This window comes from Platalea leucorodia, assembly GCF_965183815.1.
Source record: "Platalea leucorodia genome assembly, chromosome: 18".
Classification (NCBI taxonomy): domain Eukaryota; kingdom Metazoa; phylum Chordata; class Aves; order Pelecaniformes; family Threskiornithidae; genus Platalea; species Platalea leucorodia.
This window is the reverse complement of record NC_138840.1, coordinates 8507640-8524836: the sequence shown is the minus strand read 5'-3', so window position 1 is coordinate 8524836 and position 17197 is coordinate 8507640. Positions and strand designations below refer to the sequence as shown.

At 59.0% G+C, this 17197-nt stretch overlaps 1 protein-coding gene across 2 annotated transcripts; it reads left to right on the top strand.

The window, feature by feature from the left end:
* Positions 1-596: 596 nt before the first annotated feature.
* On the top strand, positions 597-16936 carry TRIT1 (tRNA isopentenyltransferase 1; the record flags this gene model as incomplete). 2 transcript variants are annotated; one of them, XM_082329663.1, is made up of 11 exons in its annotated part: positions 597-776; positions 7088-7231; positions 7700-7795; positions 8010-8158; positions 9060-9202; positions 9488-9599; positions 10183-10295; positions 11486-11563; positions 13345-13454; positions 13792-13909; positions 16345-16936. In XM_082329663.1, 11 exons carry the CDS (start codon positions 597-599, stop codon positions 16482-16484), a joined length of 1383 nt encoding a protein of 460 aa, XP_082185789.1. In that variant the 3' UTR covers positions 16485-16936. The 2 variants fall into 2 exon arrangements, with proteins under 2 accessions (XP_082185789.1, XP_082185790.1); XM_082329664.1 differs by lacking the exons at positions 7088-7231; positions 7700-7795 and having other exon boundaries at positions 616-776.
* Positions 16937-17197: the final 261 nt, after the last annotated feature.

The following is a 17197-nucleotide window of genomic DNA, read 5'->3' as shown; positions in this document are numbered from 1 at the left end:
TGTTGCCATGGCAAAGGATGTGTGTTGCCAGGGAGAGCAGCGCCGAGGAGATACCCTCCTCCCGCCGTCGCCGTGGCAACCGTCTCCCTGCCTTCCCTTCCCTCCGTTGCCACGGAGACAGTCGCCCGCTCCCCATCTCCCCCTGTTGCCGTGGCGATGGGGAAAACGAGCCTCCGTGGAGGCTGCGGTTGCCACGGCAACGTGCGCCTCCCTGTTGCTATGGCAACAACCCCGCTCCTCATCCCCCTGCCCCGTTGCTATAGCAACAGCATCCTTCCCACCCCATCCTTCCCCCCCCCAAAAAAAACCAACCCCAAAGGTACCACGGGGCAGGACCCCACTCGTGGACACGGCCCGGGGGGCCCCGAAGGCGGGGGGTGCCCGAAAAGGGCCCAGGGGCGAGGGGATGGGCACAGGGCAGGGGCCGGGGCCCCGGGCCGGGGCCGGGGAAAGGGGAGGGACCCGGGCCGGGGCCGGGAACCCCGCCTGGCAGAGGGACACGGGGCACCGGGCCCGGCCCCGTCCTCCCCGCGGGTGGCCCCGGCTCCGGCCCCGGCCCCGGCCCCGTCCCGCCCCCGTCCCGCCCGCCCGTCCCCATGGCAGCCGCCGGGCCGGGCCGGGCCATGGCGGCAGCCGCGCTCTGCCTGGGCCGGGCCCCGCCGCCGCCGCGGCCGCTGGTGGTGATCCTGGGCGCTACCGGCACCGGCAAATCCGCGCTGGCGCTGCAGCTCGGGCTGCGCCTCGGCGGGGAGATCGTCAGCGCCGACTCCATGCAGGTACGGCCGGGCCCGGCCTCCGGGGGCCCGGGGGAGGCCGCGGCCGGGCCCGGGGGAGGGCGGCGGGAGGCCCGGGGGAGGCCGCGGCTGGGCCCGGGGGAGGGCGGCGGGAGGCCCGGGGGAGGCCGCGGCCGGGCCCGGGGGAGGCCGGGGATAGGCCCGGGAACCGGGAGACGCCGGGGCCCGGCCTGCGCCTCGGGGAGCGCCGCGGCTGGGCCCTGGGAAGGCCGCGGCCGGGCCTGGGGACCGGGGAAGGCCGGAGCTGGGCCCGGGATCCCCGGCTGGGCCCTGGGCCTGGGTGAGGGTGCCGGGAGGCCTGGCCTGGTGCCGGGGGGGCGGCGGGGCCTGGTGGGGGCCCGGAGAGGCGCAGCCCGGCGGGGCTGCAGGCTGGGCTCCGCCGGGGACCCCAGGGCCCGCGGCCGGGTGCCTGTGGGGGACAGCCCGGGGACGGGTCCTGCCCGCTGGCTGCGCTCCCGGCGCAGGGGCTGGCCTGGCCCTGGTGCCCCGGTCCTGGGGAAGGGGCCAGCGGCTGGCCGGGCTCCGGGGTGTTTCGGGTGATGTCCCCTCCTGTAACGCATCCCCCAGGTGCGGGGCACGGCGTGGTTTGCAGCGCTGGCAAGGCGCGGGCTCTCCCCTCGCCCGCGGGGAGACGCATACCCCTCTGCCATCGCCGGGACTCGCCGGGTCCCTGCGCGGTGCCTCGCACCCCGGCTGGGACACCTGGCGAGGCAGCAGTGCTGGCCGGTGCCGTCTGTCCTTCCAGAGGCTGTTGTATGGACGTAGCGTCAGTGAGGCTTTAACGTGGCAGCCGAAGGTGAGCGCTCCCCTTCCCGGTCACCCAGCAAAGGGACGCCGACAAGATACGGGAAAGAGTATTAAAACTGATATTTGCTACTTGCCAGTGACACCGTCTGTGGTCTCGTCTCTTATTGCAGGCGGCAGCGTGGAATGTATGGGTTGTACAGTCAGGCTCAGTAAACACCGAGGAACCCAGCCTCATTTTTTTGGTCCTAATTGCATTCAGCTACAAGAGCTTTGTCCCAGGATGTAGATTTCAGCCACAGTAGCAATTTTGTTACTCTTTAGCAAAACGTTTTCGTTCCTAATCAACACTTTCACTGTTCTGTTTCCATAACACCTGGCCTTTCCGTCAAGCTTAATGTTTAATGTGTTTATTACGCTTTTTAAAAAGCTGTTTTCTGCCAACAGCACCCTTTGCCCTTTGTGCTGCTCAGAGATCGACTCTCGCTGTCCCGCGGTCACCTCCTGGTTTTCCGCACCAGGCTGCCGATGCTGGTCACTGTGTCCTAGAGAGCTAAATTTAAAAATTCCCTCTCCTGAATTTGGAGCGAGCGATTGGAAAGCTTTAATTTTATGGCGTGTTTTCCTTAATCTCTTAGAGAAAGAGTGTTTGAGATCTGAGCTGAATTGACAAGATCCTGCAGGGGCAAAACGTTCACGTGAGACGCGGAAGCTTTGTCCAGCGCTGCCTGATCGCGGGCAGCTGCCCGGCCCCGCTGCCCAGAGCCACCAGGCACTGCCGGCGTTGTGAGCCCTTAACGCGTGCTCCCTAACGAAGGACTGGCGCTTCTGTCTCGCTCTCCTCGAGCCCGGGCTGGGACTGCCTGCGGGCTGGTTTTCTCTGCAGACCCGGTCTGGGCTGGGGTGGCTTTTACTCGGCTGCTGTGAGGTTTCTGAGGCGAGTTACTCTGCTCCAGTGTCCGCGTCAGAAGTGTCTCTGAGCAGAACTTGGCTGGTGCAGTTTTACTAGCACTGACCTTCCCGATCCAAACAAGCTCTAGAGCTTTTGTTCGGTTATTCGTGCCCGTTTGTGTACTGCGAATACTGAGGTTCTCGGACCTTGCAGTGACCGCCAGCCCAGTGTACAGCGGGCTTTAGTATCAGGGAAGGGGCTGTTAACTTGAGTGATCCTGCGAACACGAGGCTTCTGCTGCATCCCGAGCTCTGCAGACGTGGCTGGAGCCGACTGGCATGCTGCGGATTCTTGTTTCACACTGGTGGATGTTTTGAAGCGTGTATTTTGTGCTCTGGTTGTTTCAGGTCCCACTATGGGAATGCAGGCGCTGGGAGGACTCTGGCTGCAGGCGCCCAATGGCATCCAGGCTCAGTGGCTCTTGTCCTCCTTTCCTTTTAATCTCATTCTAGCGTGACCGTGAAGCGAGAGCCGAGCAGCTCCGCTACTTTTATCCCGTAACGCAGCGTGCTTTCTGCATGGCCTCTTGGGGCGGCGAGGCGGGGGAGCCCTGCCTCTCCCCAGCCCCGGCTGCCTGAAGGCACAGCCCCAAGCAGCGCACGTCTGCGCCTCCCCCACCGTGCTCCACTAACCCCCGTGCCCTGCTTAGCCGGCCGCAGCCAGCCAACTGGGTCTGCTTTCTTGCTGGCTTTGTTCCCGTGGAATATTGTCTTCGTGCTGCGTGTCCCTCTGCCACGCAGAGCTGGCTCCGGTGTCCTGGCAGACGAGTTGCTGGGTTTTAAAAATCCCATTGCTTATTCTCGACTGACAGCTGCCAGCGACCGTGTCGCCCTCAGCCCCCTCTGTCCATTCATCGCTGCGTCCCGTGCGGGCTCCGCGGAGCTCTGACAAATGCTGGCAGTGTTTTGGGCAGCTGCTGGAGCTGGAGCCAGGCTCGGGAAGGGGCCGGGGAGCCCTGAGCCCACCTGTTCCCGCACACAGGCACCCCTCTATCTCCAGGGCGTTTTCGCCAGGGCTGTGGGTTGCTGTGGTCAAATTACAGACTTAGCTGCTGCCTGCGTGCAGCTCAGGAGCTCTGGTTAATCTGATGGCCTCTTAATCTTTCTTTTTGTCCTTTCTGTTGCCGTTTGTCATCCCAGTGAGTTTCATTTGGCAGTAAGTCATTCCCCAGGAAAGGAGGGGTGAAGCCAGTCCCGTTTCTTCGTTCCTGGCTGAGTAGTGAGCGTGCAGCGATCCCAGTGCCAGCTTGCTGGAGGGCCCTGACCGCTCCTGATCCCGCTGTCCCTTCTGGATCTCACCCTTGGAAGTGGGGACGCAGTCCTCCGGAGGCTGTGGTAGCACACTGGGTACATTTGCCAGTTAATGTGTCAAGTCAGGACATCTTAAGAGCTGACATCCTTCTCATGGCAGGGAGTGAATCGTGCTCTCCTTGCACCCCAGCTTGGTTTGGGTCCTCCATGCCCCTCCACAGCTGGGAGATCCCTTGGCTCTTGTGAAATCTTCATGCTCTTCCTGGCCGTAGGTGGCTTGGATGTGCCTGGGGTCCCTGTGCTGCACAGCCGTCACGTCACCTTCTACACTGTGCTCCCTGCACTTGGGGCAAGGACAGTGCCTTTCCCCCTCTGGTGCAGATGGTGACAGAGGGACAGAGTTGGGGATTGTGCATGAAACTGGTGGCAGAGCGAGGGTTTGGGAGAGCCCACCCTTCCCGGGCTGCGGGCTGAGGATCCTCACAGGCACCCTTTCCTGAGGATCGCTGGTGTTTGTGTCTCCTGCCTCAGTTTCCCCACCCTTTAAAAGGGGAGATGGTGCTGACCTTCCAGCAAAGTGCTGGGAGCTGTGGGGCTGACCTGCCCGGGGGTTTCAGCGGCAGAGGTGGGAGGATGCCGTCAAGGCTAAGCGTCTTTAGTCCCCGGCTTGTATTCGATGTCTCGGAGGCCTGCTGCTCCAGGCTGCCGCTAATCTGTTTTGGGGCCTTAGAAAGCAACAAAGGCTTATCTGAGCTGCTTGCTGAAAATAGAAATGAGTGTTGGGAGGACGTCTCGGTGCGAGGCCCTGCCGACAGCCAGCTGGTGGAAACCTTCTCTGGGCTTTGCTGGGTGTGTGTAAAAGGCCGCCTTTGTTTCCTCCCAGCCCACACACTGACACCGCATTCCTCCTCCTCTTGTTGCCAGATATTCGGGGAGTCTCTCGGTGTTTAATCTGCGGGAGAACCTTGGGGGATTGGAGCCTGAGCTGTAAATCCTGGCTCTGCCCGCACAGGGCACTGGGAGCTCCTGGCTGCCTCCGAGCCTCCCCGTCAGCCCTCTGTATTGCCTGTGATTTCAGGCAGACGAGTGGGAGTCGGAGGAGCTGGAGGGCTGGACTGGCCCTTGCCGGGGGAGAGAAGGCACAGAGCCAAAGCTCACCGAATTCAAAGGCTTTGGGTGCCGACTGGAGACCTGCATTGAATGGCGCTGCTCAGCCTGGGCTGGGTAATGGAAGGGGATCTATAGGCTGCAGCCAGCCACGGGGCATGTTGGCAGGGAGCTGCCTCTTGGGCCTCTCCTCCTGTCTGCTTGCCATCCCCTGGAGCCAGCTGGGTTTCTGCAGGGCAGAAAGGAAGAGCATTTGGTTGCCCTCCTGCTCCCCCCTTGCTTCCTGCCCCCCGGCGAGCCTTTCTCCGCTCGAGGGACCGGGAGCAGGAGCTGGCCCTCGCCCTCCGAGCGGCAAGTGCAAGAGTTAAGCAAGACAGGGAGTGTCTGCCAGGCTGCAGCGGGTTCAGCCGCCCCAGCAGCTCGCATGACTGCTCCGGGCAGGGATCAGGCTTCCCTGCTCCACTAACCTCCGATCGTCCCTTGCTGCTGCTCTGCGCCTTCTGCCCATGGGTCACCTCCGTGTCACCTCCGTGTCACCTTGTCCTTCTGTCTGGGACCAGGGGAGGCAGTGGGTGGAGGCTGCGCTGCAGCCCGAGGCTTGGCAGCTTCTCAGAGGGGATTAAGGGGAAATTTGTTTCTGGAAGTCTGGCCCTCCGGCTGGGGTGGTTTCTGGGTGATGGAGGAGGAAATGAGTACAGCCATTTTCAGTCTCTTCTCCCATCAGGCCAGTTTATCCCAGGCTGGGAGACTGCTGCAAGCGGGGAGGTGCTGAGAGCTAAACACATCTTCCCTGCGACCGCGGCACGAAGCAGAGCCTTACCCACCGCCTGGCACGGAGGGTGCTCAGTCCTTGGCATGGTGCAGAGCTGGGCTGGACAGAAAGGCTTTATGTGCCCCGCCGCGACCACGTGCCTGCTGCCAGCACCCTCGGGGTGCGGGTCCCCGCTCTGATCCCTGCTTGTCTGCAGCTCTGCAGAGCCTCACAGCACCCACTGACAGGCATGCCCGGGGCAGTGCCAGGGCACAGGGGCACGCCGTGCTGAGCAGGGTTGTGTTTGCACGCCGTGGGGAGCAGGGCTTGGAGCATTCCTCCCTTCTCCTGGGTGAAAGATGCTCTCATCTGAACGGGCTCTGCTCAGGGGACCCAGCCAAGCCATGGGGATGGGACACCAAGCTGAGGTGGCTCCAGTACTTGCACCGCCTGGGTCTGCGGGCTGGGCTGTGGCTGTTGCTTTACGCAGCCTGGAGGGTGGATTTGGGCTGTGGCTCAGATGCGTGCTGCTGGGATCGCAGGTTGCCTTGGCTCTTTACCAAGAACGCTCCCGAGGGGTTGGTTTGGGTGGCTTTTCTTTCTGCTCTGCTTTTAGCTGTCTAGCTGAGGGCCAGCATCTCTCGGCAGTGCTCTTCAAGGTTGTATACCCCAAACTCGAAATTGAAGCCGCACCTCGAAGCAGCGAGATGCTGCTGGTTGCGCTCACCAGTGTCTCCTGGCACCTTGGTATAGGACAGTGCCTCTTTTCCCCTGGGGTCACCGGCCTGCACCCATCTGTTTTGCTCCTCTCCGTACCTGACCAGCTCAGTGAGAGCAGGCAGCAGGCGGTACGCCAAGTTTTTAAGATGTGCATGAGCTGAGACCGTTCGTGCGTGTTCAGAGGCTCCGTGAAGTTGCACGTTGCATCCAGAGAGATCTTTGTGTGTTACGGGAAGCAGGGATCCTTGTCCCCAGACGAGACTCGGTGCTGTGCTGGAGACGGGTGTTTGGAGAGAGGCACACCTGAGCTTTTAGCTGCAACGGCAGCAGATGCGGAGCCGGCGGCGTGGAGGCAGCCGCCTTCCTTGTTTCGGAGCTCTGTGCTTCGGAGACAGGTTTGGTTGGTTATGCTGACAGGGCTCTGACACTGCTCTCTGATCACTCAATCAGCCTTTCCATCCCTAACTGCAGGGTTATATCGACCAGGAAAGCAGTCATGAGCGGTCAGACTCACGGTTCGTCTCCCGTGGGCAGGAAAAAACACCAGAGAGAGGCAGTTTGGCCCCGGCAGGAGCAGGCATTGGCAAGATTCCTGCTCTCTCGTTTGAATGGGGCACGTGCCCTGCCTGTGCTGCCTGCTTCTCCAGAGACCGGCGAGCGGCTTGGGGGGGTGATGGGGGCAGGCAGCGGCTGCGCGTGGGGAAGGAGCGGTGGTCGGTGGGGGTTTCATGGGACGCAGAGGTGAATGACAGGCTCTTCGCTTCCCCAGGTGTACAAGGGCTTGGACATCATCACGAACAAGGTTTCTCCCCAGGAGCAGCGTCTGTGCAGACACCACATGATCAGCTTTGTGGATCCCCTTGTCTCTAACTACACGGTGGTGGATTTCAGAGACAAAGCCGTGGCTCTGATATCCTTTCAGGCTGCAGCCTGCCTGGCTGAGCAGATACGGACTCTCCCCCTCCACAGCCAGGCCTGCAAGAGAGATCAGTGTTTGCATCAGCCTTGGGCTCCCCATGTTGCAACTAGCTCCAGTTTTCAGAGGATACTGCTGGCGAGGGGGGGCTTGGAGCTTCTTTTTCCCAGCTAATGCTGAGGGCAGCACCCATCAGGCCTGGTTGGGGAGGATCTCTGCTGCACTGCAACAGCGCTGAGCTGGGTATTGCCCTCCCTGGCAGTCCCTGGGTGTCCCTGAGGTTTGGTGGTAGCTGGCACAGGTAGCAGAGGATAGTGAGAGACGAGGGACACCTCTAATTCTGACCTGCAGCCTCAGTGGCTCCCTGGGGCTGGGAGAGTGGGGTCTGGGCCGCAGGCTGCCGCTCCCCACAGCCCTCCCTCCCTGCTGTGCATCTCTGCTTACGCTCCCTGACTGTGGCACATAGAAGATATCTTTGCCCGCGACAAGATCCCGATTGTTGTGGGAGGAACCAACTACTACATCGAGTCCCTGCTCTGGAAGGTCCTTATCAACACCAAGGTACCGTTGAGGGGCTGCGTATCCCTCCGGGAAAGGGTGAGCCCCGTGTTCAGGGCAGGCTTCCTGCGACCAGGCATGGTGCTCCCCCTGCTAGAGTGGGGCGAGGAGAACCAAAAGCCCCTCATTCACCCCGTGGGTCTGGGGGATCATCTTGCTTGTGCTAGCCTCGCGTATGGATGAGCGGCTTGACTCAGGCCTGCCTTGTGCCCCACAGGAGAAGGCCAGCACGGCCCCTGGGCCAGTCACCGACAGGAAAGTGGAGCTGGAGCAGATGGACGGTGTCGAGCTCCATCGCCGCCTGAGCCAGGTGGACCCAGAGATGGCGGCCAAGCTGCACCCCCACGACAAGCGCAAAGTGGCCAGGTGAGCTTGGCGTGCTGGGGGCAGGGTGTGCCAGGGCCCAGCACCCCTTCCCGAGGGAATCGTGTGCCTGGGAACATGGCAAGATGGGCTCTCCCAGCCCAGGCGGGTGCTCCTAGCCTCTTAGCCAAGGTGCTTGGGGACCTTGGAGCACCGGTGTTGGGGAGCCCGCTGGCATCTGAGACCTTTGGCCACGCAGCCCCCAGCTTGAACTGCCTTTGGGGTCCAGGACAGCACATTGCTCCTGGCTTGTGTGCACTGGGGCTGCTCCCGCTGCGGTGCCCCAGCAGCAGGGTTTATCTGGAGCTATTTAAAGAGCAAGCTGCCGTGCTGGCTGAGTAACATACCTGAGCTCTGTGGGAACAGCATGGTAGCAAGACCAGGCTTGCTGCTTTGGTGGGCCCATCCCAGCCGAGCCCTGGCCTGGGGGGAGCAGAACACCGCCCACCCCATTCGCACGGTGCAGGAGGATGGAGGGTTGGGCACCCCGCAGCTTCCTCCACCTACCTGGCTGGGCTGGGCTGGGCTGAGCTGGCGGTAATGCTTCATGGCAATGGCAAGGTTTGCCCCTTCCCTGCAGCCCTGCCTGGCTGGAAAGGGCAGGGCTGGAGCCAGAACCTCGTCCCCTGCAGGGCTTGTCCTGGTGCCAGGCAGGAGTGGGTGGCTGTGCTCTGGGCTCCTTGGGTGCCATTGCTGTGCTCTGCACTGCATTGCACCCCCAGGACCTGGGTGTGCTTGGGATGCCAGGCACGGGAGGGGGCAGAAACCTGCCCTCCCCCCACATGAGAGGGCTGGATCGCAGCAAGTGTCTGCGGTTCCCTTTGCTGGAGCCCCCAGGGCTGCTGGGGAAATGGAAAAGCTCATCCTCACCCAGCCTCTGAGCTCTGTCTGTCTCTGCTTACAGGAGTCTCCAAGTGTTTGAAGAGACGGGGATCCCCCATAGTGAAATCTTGCACCAGCAGCAGGAGGAGGAAGGTGGGGGACCCTTAGGGGGACCCCTGAAATACCCACATTCCTGCATCCTGTGGCTCCATGCAGACCAGGCAGGTGAGAGCGGGCTTTGCACAGCTCCTGGCTGGCTGAGCATGGCGATGCGGGCTTCGGGCTGACCCCCTGCTCCTGCCCCAGCCTCCTCCCTGAACAAGGCAGGAATTCTTTTGGCATCAGTGGGCATGACAGAGGACTCGCTCCCCTCGCCTGCTGGGCTCTGCCTTCCTCAGGTGGATTGGGAAGCTGGCAGTGCCGAACCGAGTCCTAGTACTTTGTCCAGTTGTGGGCCTCCTGAGGGCACGGCTCCAAGTGGCTGAGTGTGTCCTGCTCTCCTCCCCGCAGCTCTGGACCAGCGGCTGGAGAAGCGGGTGGATGACATGCTGGCTGCGGGACTGCTGGAGGAGCTGCGGGACTTCCACCGACGCTACAACCAAGAGAAGGTGGCCCAGAACCGGTGGGTGAGAAGCCAGCTCCCTTTCTGCTCCCAGTCCCACCTGCCAGACCCATGCAGGGCCCGGAGCGACTCTCCCTGCAGCAGCTCCGATGTATCGCTGCTCCCAGCCCTCTCCTGGCAGCGCCTGCTCCTGCGGCAGGGCCAGCAGACGGGATGGGTGCCTGCCTCTGCGGGGGCACCATCAGCGGAGAGGTCGGAACCAGCCAGATCTTCCAGCCTGGCCTTCCCTGCCAGAACCCTTAGACCAGGGTTGGTCCAACAGCAGAGTCCCTGCGAGTCTCAGCATTGAATTCATTTTGCCTGGACCGTATCTGCGGAGCGGTGGCATTTCCCCTCAGTAAAAATTACTTAGTGCTGCCCCAGTGTTCACACAGCAAAGCTGACATGGACGGTCACTGAAGGCACCAGTCTGCGTTCCTGTGTGTGCCTGGCTTGGCCTGTCCCCTGACGCCATGGGCTTGTGTCACCTGTGGGGGTCCTGCAGGGTGCGACGCAGAGATCTGAGCTGTTACGGGGAGGGTTGAGGTCTCCCACTGTTCTGAAGGAGACTACTTTGACCCCTGTCTCTTGTCTTGTTCTCCAGGCAGGATTACCAGCACGGCATCTTCCAGTCCATCGGCTTCAAGGAGTTCCATGAATATCTCATCAGTGAGGGGAATTGCTCGCCTGAGACCAGTGCTCTGCTGCTGCAAAAAGGTGAGAGGAGCACCCTGCGTGCCCTGCGTCCCTCAGCCCCACGCAGCTCCAGCTGATGCTGCGTAATGGTCTGAACCAAGCTCAAACCTTGGGGCAGGTCTTGTTGGGGTTGAGCTGCACCTTTCTTGCTGCATTTTCCACTTCTATCAGCCCAGGGGGGGCAGGGACTCCCTTTTCAGTGCTTGGAGAGCATCTCTGAGCACGCCCAGAGCAATTCCTCCCTCCCTTCCCCCAGGCCTCCTTGCAAGATGTACTGGGCACAGCATGACTTGGGATCCGGAGCTGGTCCACCAGTGACCTGGGTGATGGGATCCCAGCTGGGATGTGAATGTTGTGGAGAACAGGGGGAGAAGGAAGGAATGAAGCAGAACTCAGCATCTAGTTCAGCAGCAGGATGGTGGGAAGGGATCTAGGGATCTAGCAGATCACAGCATGAGTCAACAGTGATGCGCTCTTCGATGGCAGGTGTCATTCTGGAGTGTCTGGACTGATGCGTTTTTGTTAGAGGAGAGAGCTGCTCTGCTCCTCAGCCCAGCGGAGGTCCCAGGCGGAGTCGGTCTATGTCGAGGAGGGTTCAGTGCGAAGTGGAGATGGAGGCTGAGGAAACCACAGAAATCATAAAAGGCTTGAAAACAAGTCTGGTGCAGAAGAGTCTTGTTGTGTCTGCTCAGGAGATGATTATGGAGGGATACGATAAGTCCGGTACTAAATATTGGAAGGTTGTACAGCGGTAAACCTCCGCGCCCACTGTGGTAGGACAAGGAGGCCTGGGCTCCGTTTGCGCAGAGAAGTATTCAATTAGGCGTTACGAGAGCAGTGCAGCCCCTGAACAGATTGTCCGACCTGCTGAAAGCTTCAGGGCTGAGCTTTTGGGCCCTTTCCACCCGGTGTTCATTCAAGGGCATTTGGGACACCTTGTCCAGCCCTTCTGGCTGCCGCTGCCCCTGTGCTCTGTCTGGCGGGGCTTGGCTGCTTTGCTGTGAAGACCATTTCTCACTGCTGGCTCGGAGACCTCCAGACTGACGGGAGAAATGCTGCCCTTAAGTGAGCACGGTACCATCCAGCACAAACTTTTGCCTTGTGTGATTTGCTTGCGCCAGAGCTGACAGCCTCTTCTCACTCTGCTCTGAGCTCAGCTTGCAGCGTTGCGCTGATCTTTGGTTTTATTTTTCACTCCCTCTGTTTGAAAGGGATCCAGGCCCTGAAACAGGTGACCAAGAGATATGCCCGGAGGCAGAACAAGTGGGTCCGAAACCGCTTCCTGAGACGTAAGTCCTCTGTTCCTGCCCTGCCTCGCCATCCCTCTTCTCGCATCGCTTCTCATCCCTCCTTGGCACATCCCCTGCTCCCAGCTCAAGAGAGGAGAGCGGTGGCTGCTCTGCCTTGGGGCAGCGTGTGTTGGGGGGGACGTGAGTCCGGCAGAGATCAGACGATCCTGCCTGGATTCTTCTGGCTGGCCCAGGCTTTGCAGGTGTCTGCTGCCAGCCAGATCCCTCCAGGATCCACCCACCAGGCTCTGCCCTGATTGCAACCCGCACATGTGGGAAGGAGAGCGGCCGCTCGGCCCTCCTGCGACAGCCCACCCAGCACTGTCCATGTTTATCTCGCCCACAGCCCATCAACCCAGACACTCAGGAAGCCAGCTCCTTCTCACTGCTTCCCCTGTACCCCTGGCTGCCTGTCAGGGGAAGATCTTCCTCTCCCAACAGGAGTGCCATCAGGACAGCTAATACCCCAACAGAACAAAACAAGCCAAGGCTCAGCCCCGTGGTGGGCAGCAGTAGATGATGATGGCTGCAGCATCCTTGCAGCCAATCCTACCGACAGCTTCCGAGGGGCTCGGGGAGGGGGTGCCCAGCACTGTCCCTCTCCCCACGCACCCACACATGCTCCCTGTGCAGGGCGAAAAGCGCAGTTGACAGCTGCCCTCCAGATTAGGAGCAGGAGCCCATCGGCTGCTCTTAGCCTGGGCCGCGCTCACCGCGGTGGCAGGGAGCCAGCAGGACTTCCCCGTCCCAGCCCCAGCCTTGGAGCAGGGCCAGCAGCAGCAGCTGGGAGCCGGGCACTTGTTGAAAGGTGCTTGGTAGGGGCAAAACAACAATAAAACAAACAACAAAAAAAAAAAAAAAAGCAGGGAGAAACTCGAGTCAAAAGATGGGCTTTGAACGGGGTGCAAGAGCTTTCCTGGAGCCATGTGCTTGGTGGCTGTGGCTCACCTTTCTGGTGGCAGGTGTGCTTCAGATCAGCCCTGTCGGGAGCTTGTTTGTGGTTACGGCAATAAAAAGCAGCACCTGCTGGAGACTGGCACACGGCAGCCTTTGATGGCTTTGTCCGAGCGGGGCCGTGTGCCCGATGCCTGCGGGCAGGTGAGCTGCGGCCGGGCAGCGACGTCGCCGGAGGGAGTGGGTGCTCTCTGATTGCAGCTGTCTCGCCCTGGCTGGGCTGCAGCGAGCGCCCCGTGCCCTCGCACCGGGCTGGGGGAGGCCGAAGGGATGGCTTTGAAACTGTGCCTTGTCAAGTCGAGGCATTAATAAAGCATCTCCCACCGTGGCCTGCTACTGGGGGCCGGGAGCATTGGCCCCTGCAGCTGCACAAGCAATTACGGCTCTGAGTGGGAACCTGCACCCGCGGATTCCTCATCCAGGCTCCATGCCTGCATCTCCTTGTAAGCTTTGTGTGATGGCTTTGTGCCTGGATCGAGCTTTTAATCTTCTGCGGCCTCCTGTGGACCATGGCCGTGATGAAGCGTTTGCTGTTATGATGGGCTGTCGGTGTGCTCAGATTGCATAATGCTGTCCTGAAGGCAGACAACCATGAAGATGCTTGCTTGAGGTCTTGGATGTTCTTGCTCTTTGCAAGGGTGGTGTCCCCCAAGCTGAGGTCTCTGGTAATTTTGGCTCTGGAAAGGCTGGTGCCGTTTACTTCTGCGTGCTAAAGGACAGTTAGATATGAAAGAGCAGATCCCCCTGGTCACAGCGTAGCCCTGCGGGTGCTGGGACATGATGCTGGGGAGGTTCTGGTGGTGACCTGCCTTTCTGTGTCTCCGTAGGTCCCGGGCCCAACGTGCCCCCGGTGTATGGCTTGGAGGTGTCTGATCTCTTGCGATGGGAGGAGGACGTGCTGAAACCCGCTCTGGAGATTGTGGAGAGCTTCATCCAGGTACCGGGTAACTGGAGTTAACACGTGAGCTGTGGCTGAGAAGCCGACTTCTTTATAGTCTCCAGGCCCCATAACTTGGCATATAGTCTCTCCCGTGAGCAGGGCTGTCTGTGTAAGTGTCCAGCCTTGGGCTTTCCTCGCAGTAGCAGACGGCTGTTGTCTAAGCTGAAAATTTCTCCTAATGCCCTGCTTGTCTTGCGTGGTAAAACTGCAGCGTCTGTCCTGCTAACCTTAGTGTCTGCGTATGGCAAGTTCAGACCCCAAACTCTACCAAAGTGAACGCAGCCAAGCAGATTTTTGTAGCAGAAACCAATTTGAGGCATTATTTAATCTACAGGGACGTGAGCCCCCAGCAGAGCCTGTGAAGATGGAGTACGATGTAAACGAGAACAAACGGAGTCATCGCGTGTGTGAGCTCTGCGACAGAGTCATCATCGGGGACAGGGAGTGGGCAGGTAGGATCCGACGAGAGGAGAGGACCTGGGGGGGGCACAGCGAGCGCGGTTTTGCGGAGGCATGAAGCGAGGCAGTTCTCCAGAGCAGAGCGGCTTCCTTGGCTGTCCCTGCTTGGCCGGGTGACCCTCAGCACACGATCTTGGGCTTTCAAGGATTGTTTACAGCCCGTGTATGAAAGCAAGCATTTGCAAGCCCAGAGGGCGTGCAGGAGCTGTGCCACAGCAGCCATCTGTCGGGCTTCCCCCCCTTCCCCGGCACCCAGTAAACACTGCCGCTCTCCGCCGTCACGCCAGACGTGGGCATCTCTACGTAGCATCAAACCTCAGAGCTGTCTGTGTTCAGTCAGGGCTGCTGGTCCTTTTCAGCACTTTAGAGACTTTGTCAAAAAGCACAGAACAAATCTGTTTCTTGTAAAATTTTGTTGTGTAAAATAAAAGTTTCTTAGTGTTTTTAATAGCTCAGTTTTACTCCAATATCTCCTATTTCTGTGGGTTTTTTTAAAAAAAGAAGTATTCCTAGCTGTAATGGTAATAGAAAGGGATTTTCTATTTTCAATAGACTTACTTTGAAAGAGCTCAGTCAGAATCAGATTGACTCAGTGAATTTATCTGTGCTGTGAGGCTCATGCTGAGAACCAGAAACAAAAAATAGCGGAGAAACTGGCTGGAGAAATGAAACTGGTAAATCTCCGTGTGTTGCCCAAATGCAGCATATACAGACACAGTGCAAAGATAAATTTCCCAGGTTGTTGGTCGTCGGATTTGAACGAGTCACTTGTTCCTATTGACCCAGGGAGCTGCTGAAAGCAGAGGTGGAAGTTGCCTCAGAATTGGAAGCTCGTTGGAGTGAGTTCCGTTTGTAAGTGTAATTGTTATTTTAGCCAGCCTCAGCTGTCTCAGCTTGGAGGCGCTTGGAAGGAGCTCTACCTACTCCAGAACTAGAGGACTCTGAAAGCCATCAGGGTCCGTGCCGTCCTTCCAGGTCCAGCAAGTTTTGTGACGGAGTGGGAGCTCCTCAAGATCCCCCCAAACACTACAGCTGCGACTGCATGTCCTCTAGGGATGTCATCCCACGTTCTGACAGATGATGACAAGACCCTTCCCAACCAGGACCAGCTGTTGTTCTCTGCATCCAGCTGAATTTGGCTCAAATCCCCAGATGGTGGGAGAAAAACGGTCCAAAACCTGGGTGTTACTTAACTGCAAAATGTAAAAGCTTAAAGGGAAGTGAAAACAGTAGTGGGAGCTGAGTCGATCAGCAATCTGGTCTGTTTTCTTAAGTCAAGTTACAGATCGTTCTGGGAACCGCTTCCCAGTACCCCACTGGCTCTGGAAGATTTTTAAATTTTATCTAATTTTACAATTTGTATGGACTGAAAAGAGCACACCTCCCCAGACAGCAGCAGCAATCAGTGCTTCTTCCAGCCGCTCTACGCTTTGGTGTTGCTTGCGACAAATTGTAAGAGGTGAGACTTTATTTCAAGCTGAGGGTGACCCTACAGCATTGTGATAAAGCAGCAGCTTTGCGTGTAATTTCATCCTTCGGCAGAAAAGGATGACTGGAAAACACCTGAGGGCCTTGATTCACTGAGCACATACCCTCGTTTAATTAAGGCCCTGCTTGAAAAGTTTGCTGCTTTAATTGCTGCTCTGATCTCCTGGAAATAGCAAAACCGCCCTGCTAAGATGGTACATCGGTCTGGTTAGACACAGCGCCTTCTACTTAGATAATACCACTGATACAGGAGGTTTTACTGTCCTTAGCTATGTGATTTCAAACAGAAATGCAGCTCCTGCTGCCCTGCCGTGTCAATACAAGTTGCATCCTTGGGATTATGCCTCTGTTCCCGTCCGACTCCTGCTGAAGTGCTCCCGTAGCTGGGAGCCTTGCCCTGGAGCTATGCAAAAGCATAATTATGCTCCGGGCTCCATCCCTATCCGCTCCGTAGATGTACAGGATATCCCCAGCGCTGCGGTGCAGGCATCTAGGCTTACAAACGCTCCTGGCAGCGCTCCACGGGGTGGTGGATAGTTGCACAACCTCGCCTGCATCCTGCAATGTGCCGCCTCTTTGGTAACGCTTTCCTTTCTCCCGTCCTCCTGGCGTCGTGTCTCGGTGGGGAGCAGACTTGCTGGGAGAGTTGAATCCTGACAATCTGGAGTCTTCTGCATATCCAGAGCCAGGTTTTTTCCCTCTCCCAGTCCTTCCAGTGGTCAGGAGAAGGCTTGGAAGGGTTGTCCGCCTCTGAGCCCCGATACTTTGGCCTGGAAGCGTCCTGAGAAATGGCCAGGGCAGGGCTTGGGAGTTCATTTTTCTGCAGGAATGAATTGTGCGGGAGGATGGGAAGGGAGGGTGCTCTGCACCGCACGGGGGGATCGGGTCGGGCGTTTCCGAGTTCCCCAGAGTTAAATGCTCTGTTTGCCTCTTCCTCCAGCTCACACACGATCCAAATCCCACCTGCACCACCTGAAGAAGAGGAGGAAGCTGGAGGCCGCCAGCCGCGCTGCAGAGACTGAGGGGGACAGTGGGGGCACAGAGACCTCGGGCGAGGACAGCAGCTTGCCTTCGCCGTAGGCTTGCAAACCAGCTGGCGACGGGGAGCAGCCGCGCTTCCGCCCGTACGGCGAGGAAGCGACTTAGTCCTGGGTGGCCTTGAACCGAACGAGCTGAGTCATTTTTTTCGGGATGAGGCAGGTGTGTAAGTGACGGCCAAAGGCTGCATCAGATCCTCTTCATGTGGCCTCACCGCGCCGTGTTCCCATGCTGCCTGGAAAGGGCCGGGCCCCGCGGCAAGGCTGCTAGGAGCATCCTCCCATGCCAAGCGTTAATTCCTGCCAGAGACGCAGCATTATCCTTGGAATGGTTGGGCTGATCCTGCTGGCATGCGAACGTGTCGTTCTCAGAGACAGAAATACCCCGCACTCCTCCAGCTTGGCCAGGAGTGCAGCTCCGGAGCTGAGTGAGCTCTTACTGCCTTTATTGTGGAGAGGATATTTTTTTTTCTTTTATATGGAAATAAAGTTGCAAGATTATTGTGGGTTCCCCTCCCTATTAACAAGCGCCGTTTGCTTTCTCTCTGTTCCCACCTGGCCCAGGTTTCCTGCTCTGGGCACAGGGCAGGACGGCCAGGCCTGGGTCCTTCTTCCAGCCGCCTTTTCTGCAGCAGATGTTCTCAGCTTGGTGCAGGCAGGCTGATCCCCGTGCACGGAGCAGGTGCAGAAGGAGCTGGCACCTGTTAAACAGGAACTTGGAAATGATCTCATCAAGTTTGCAACAGATGAGGCTGT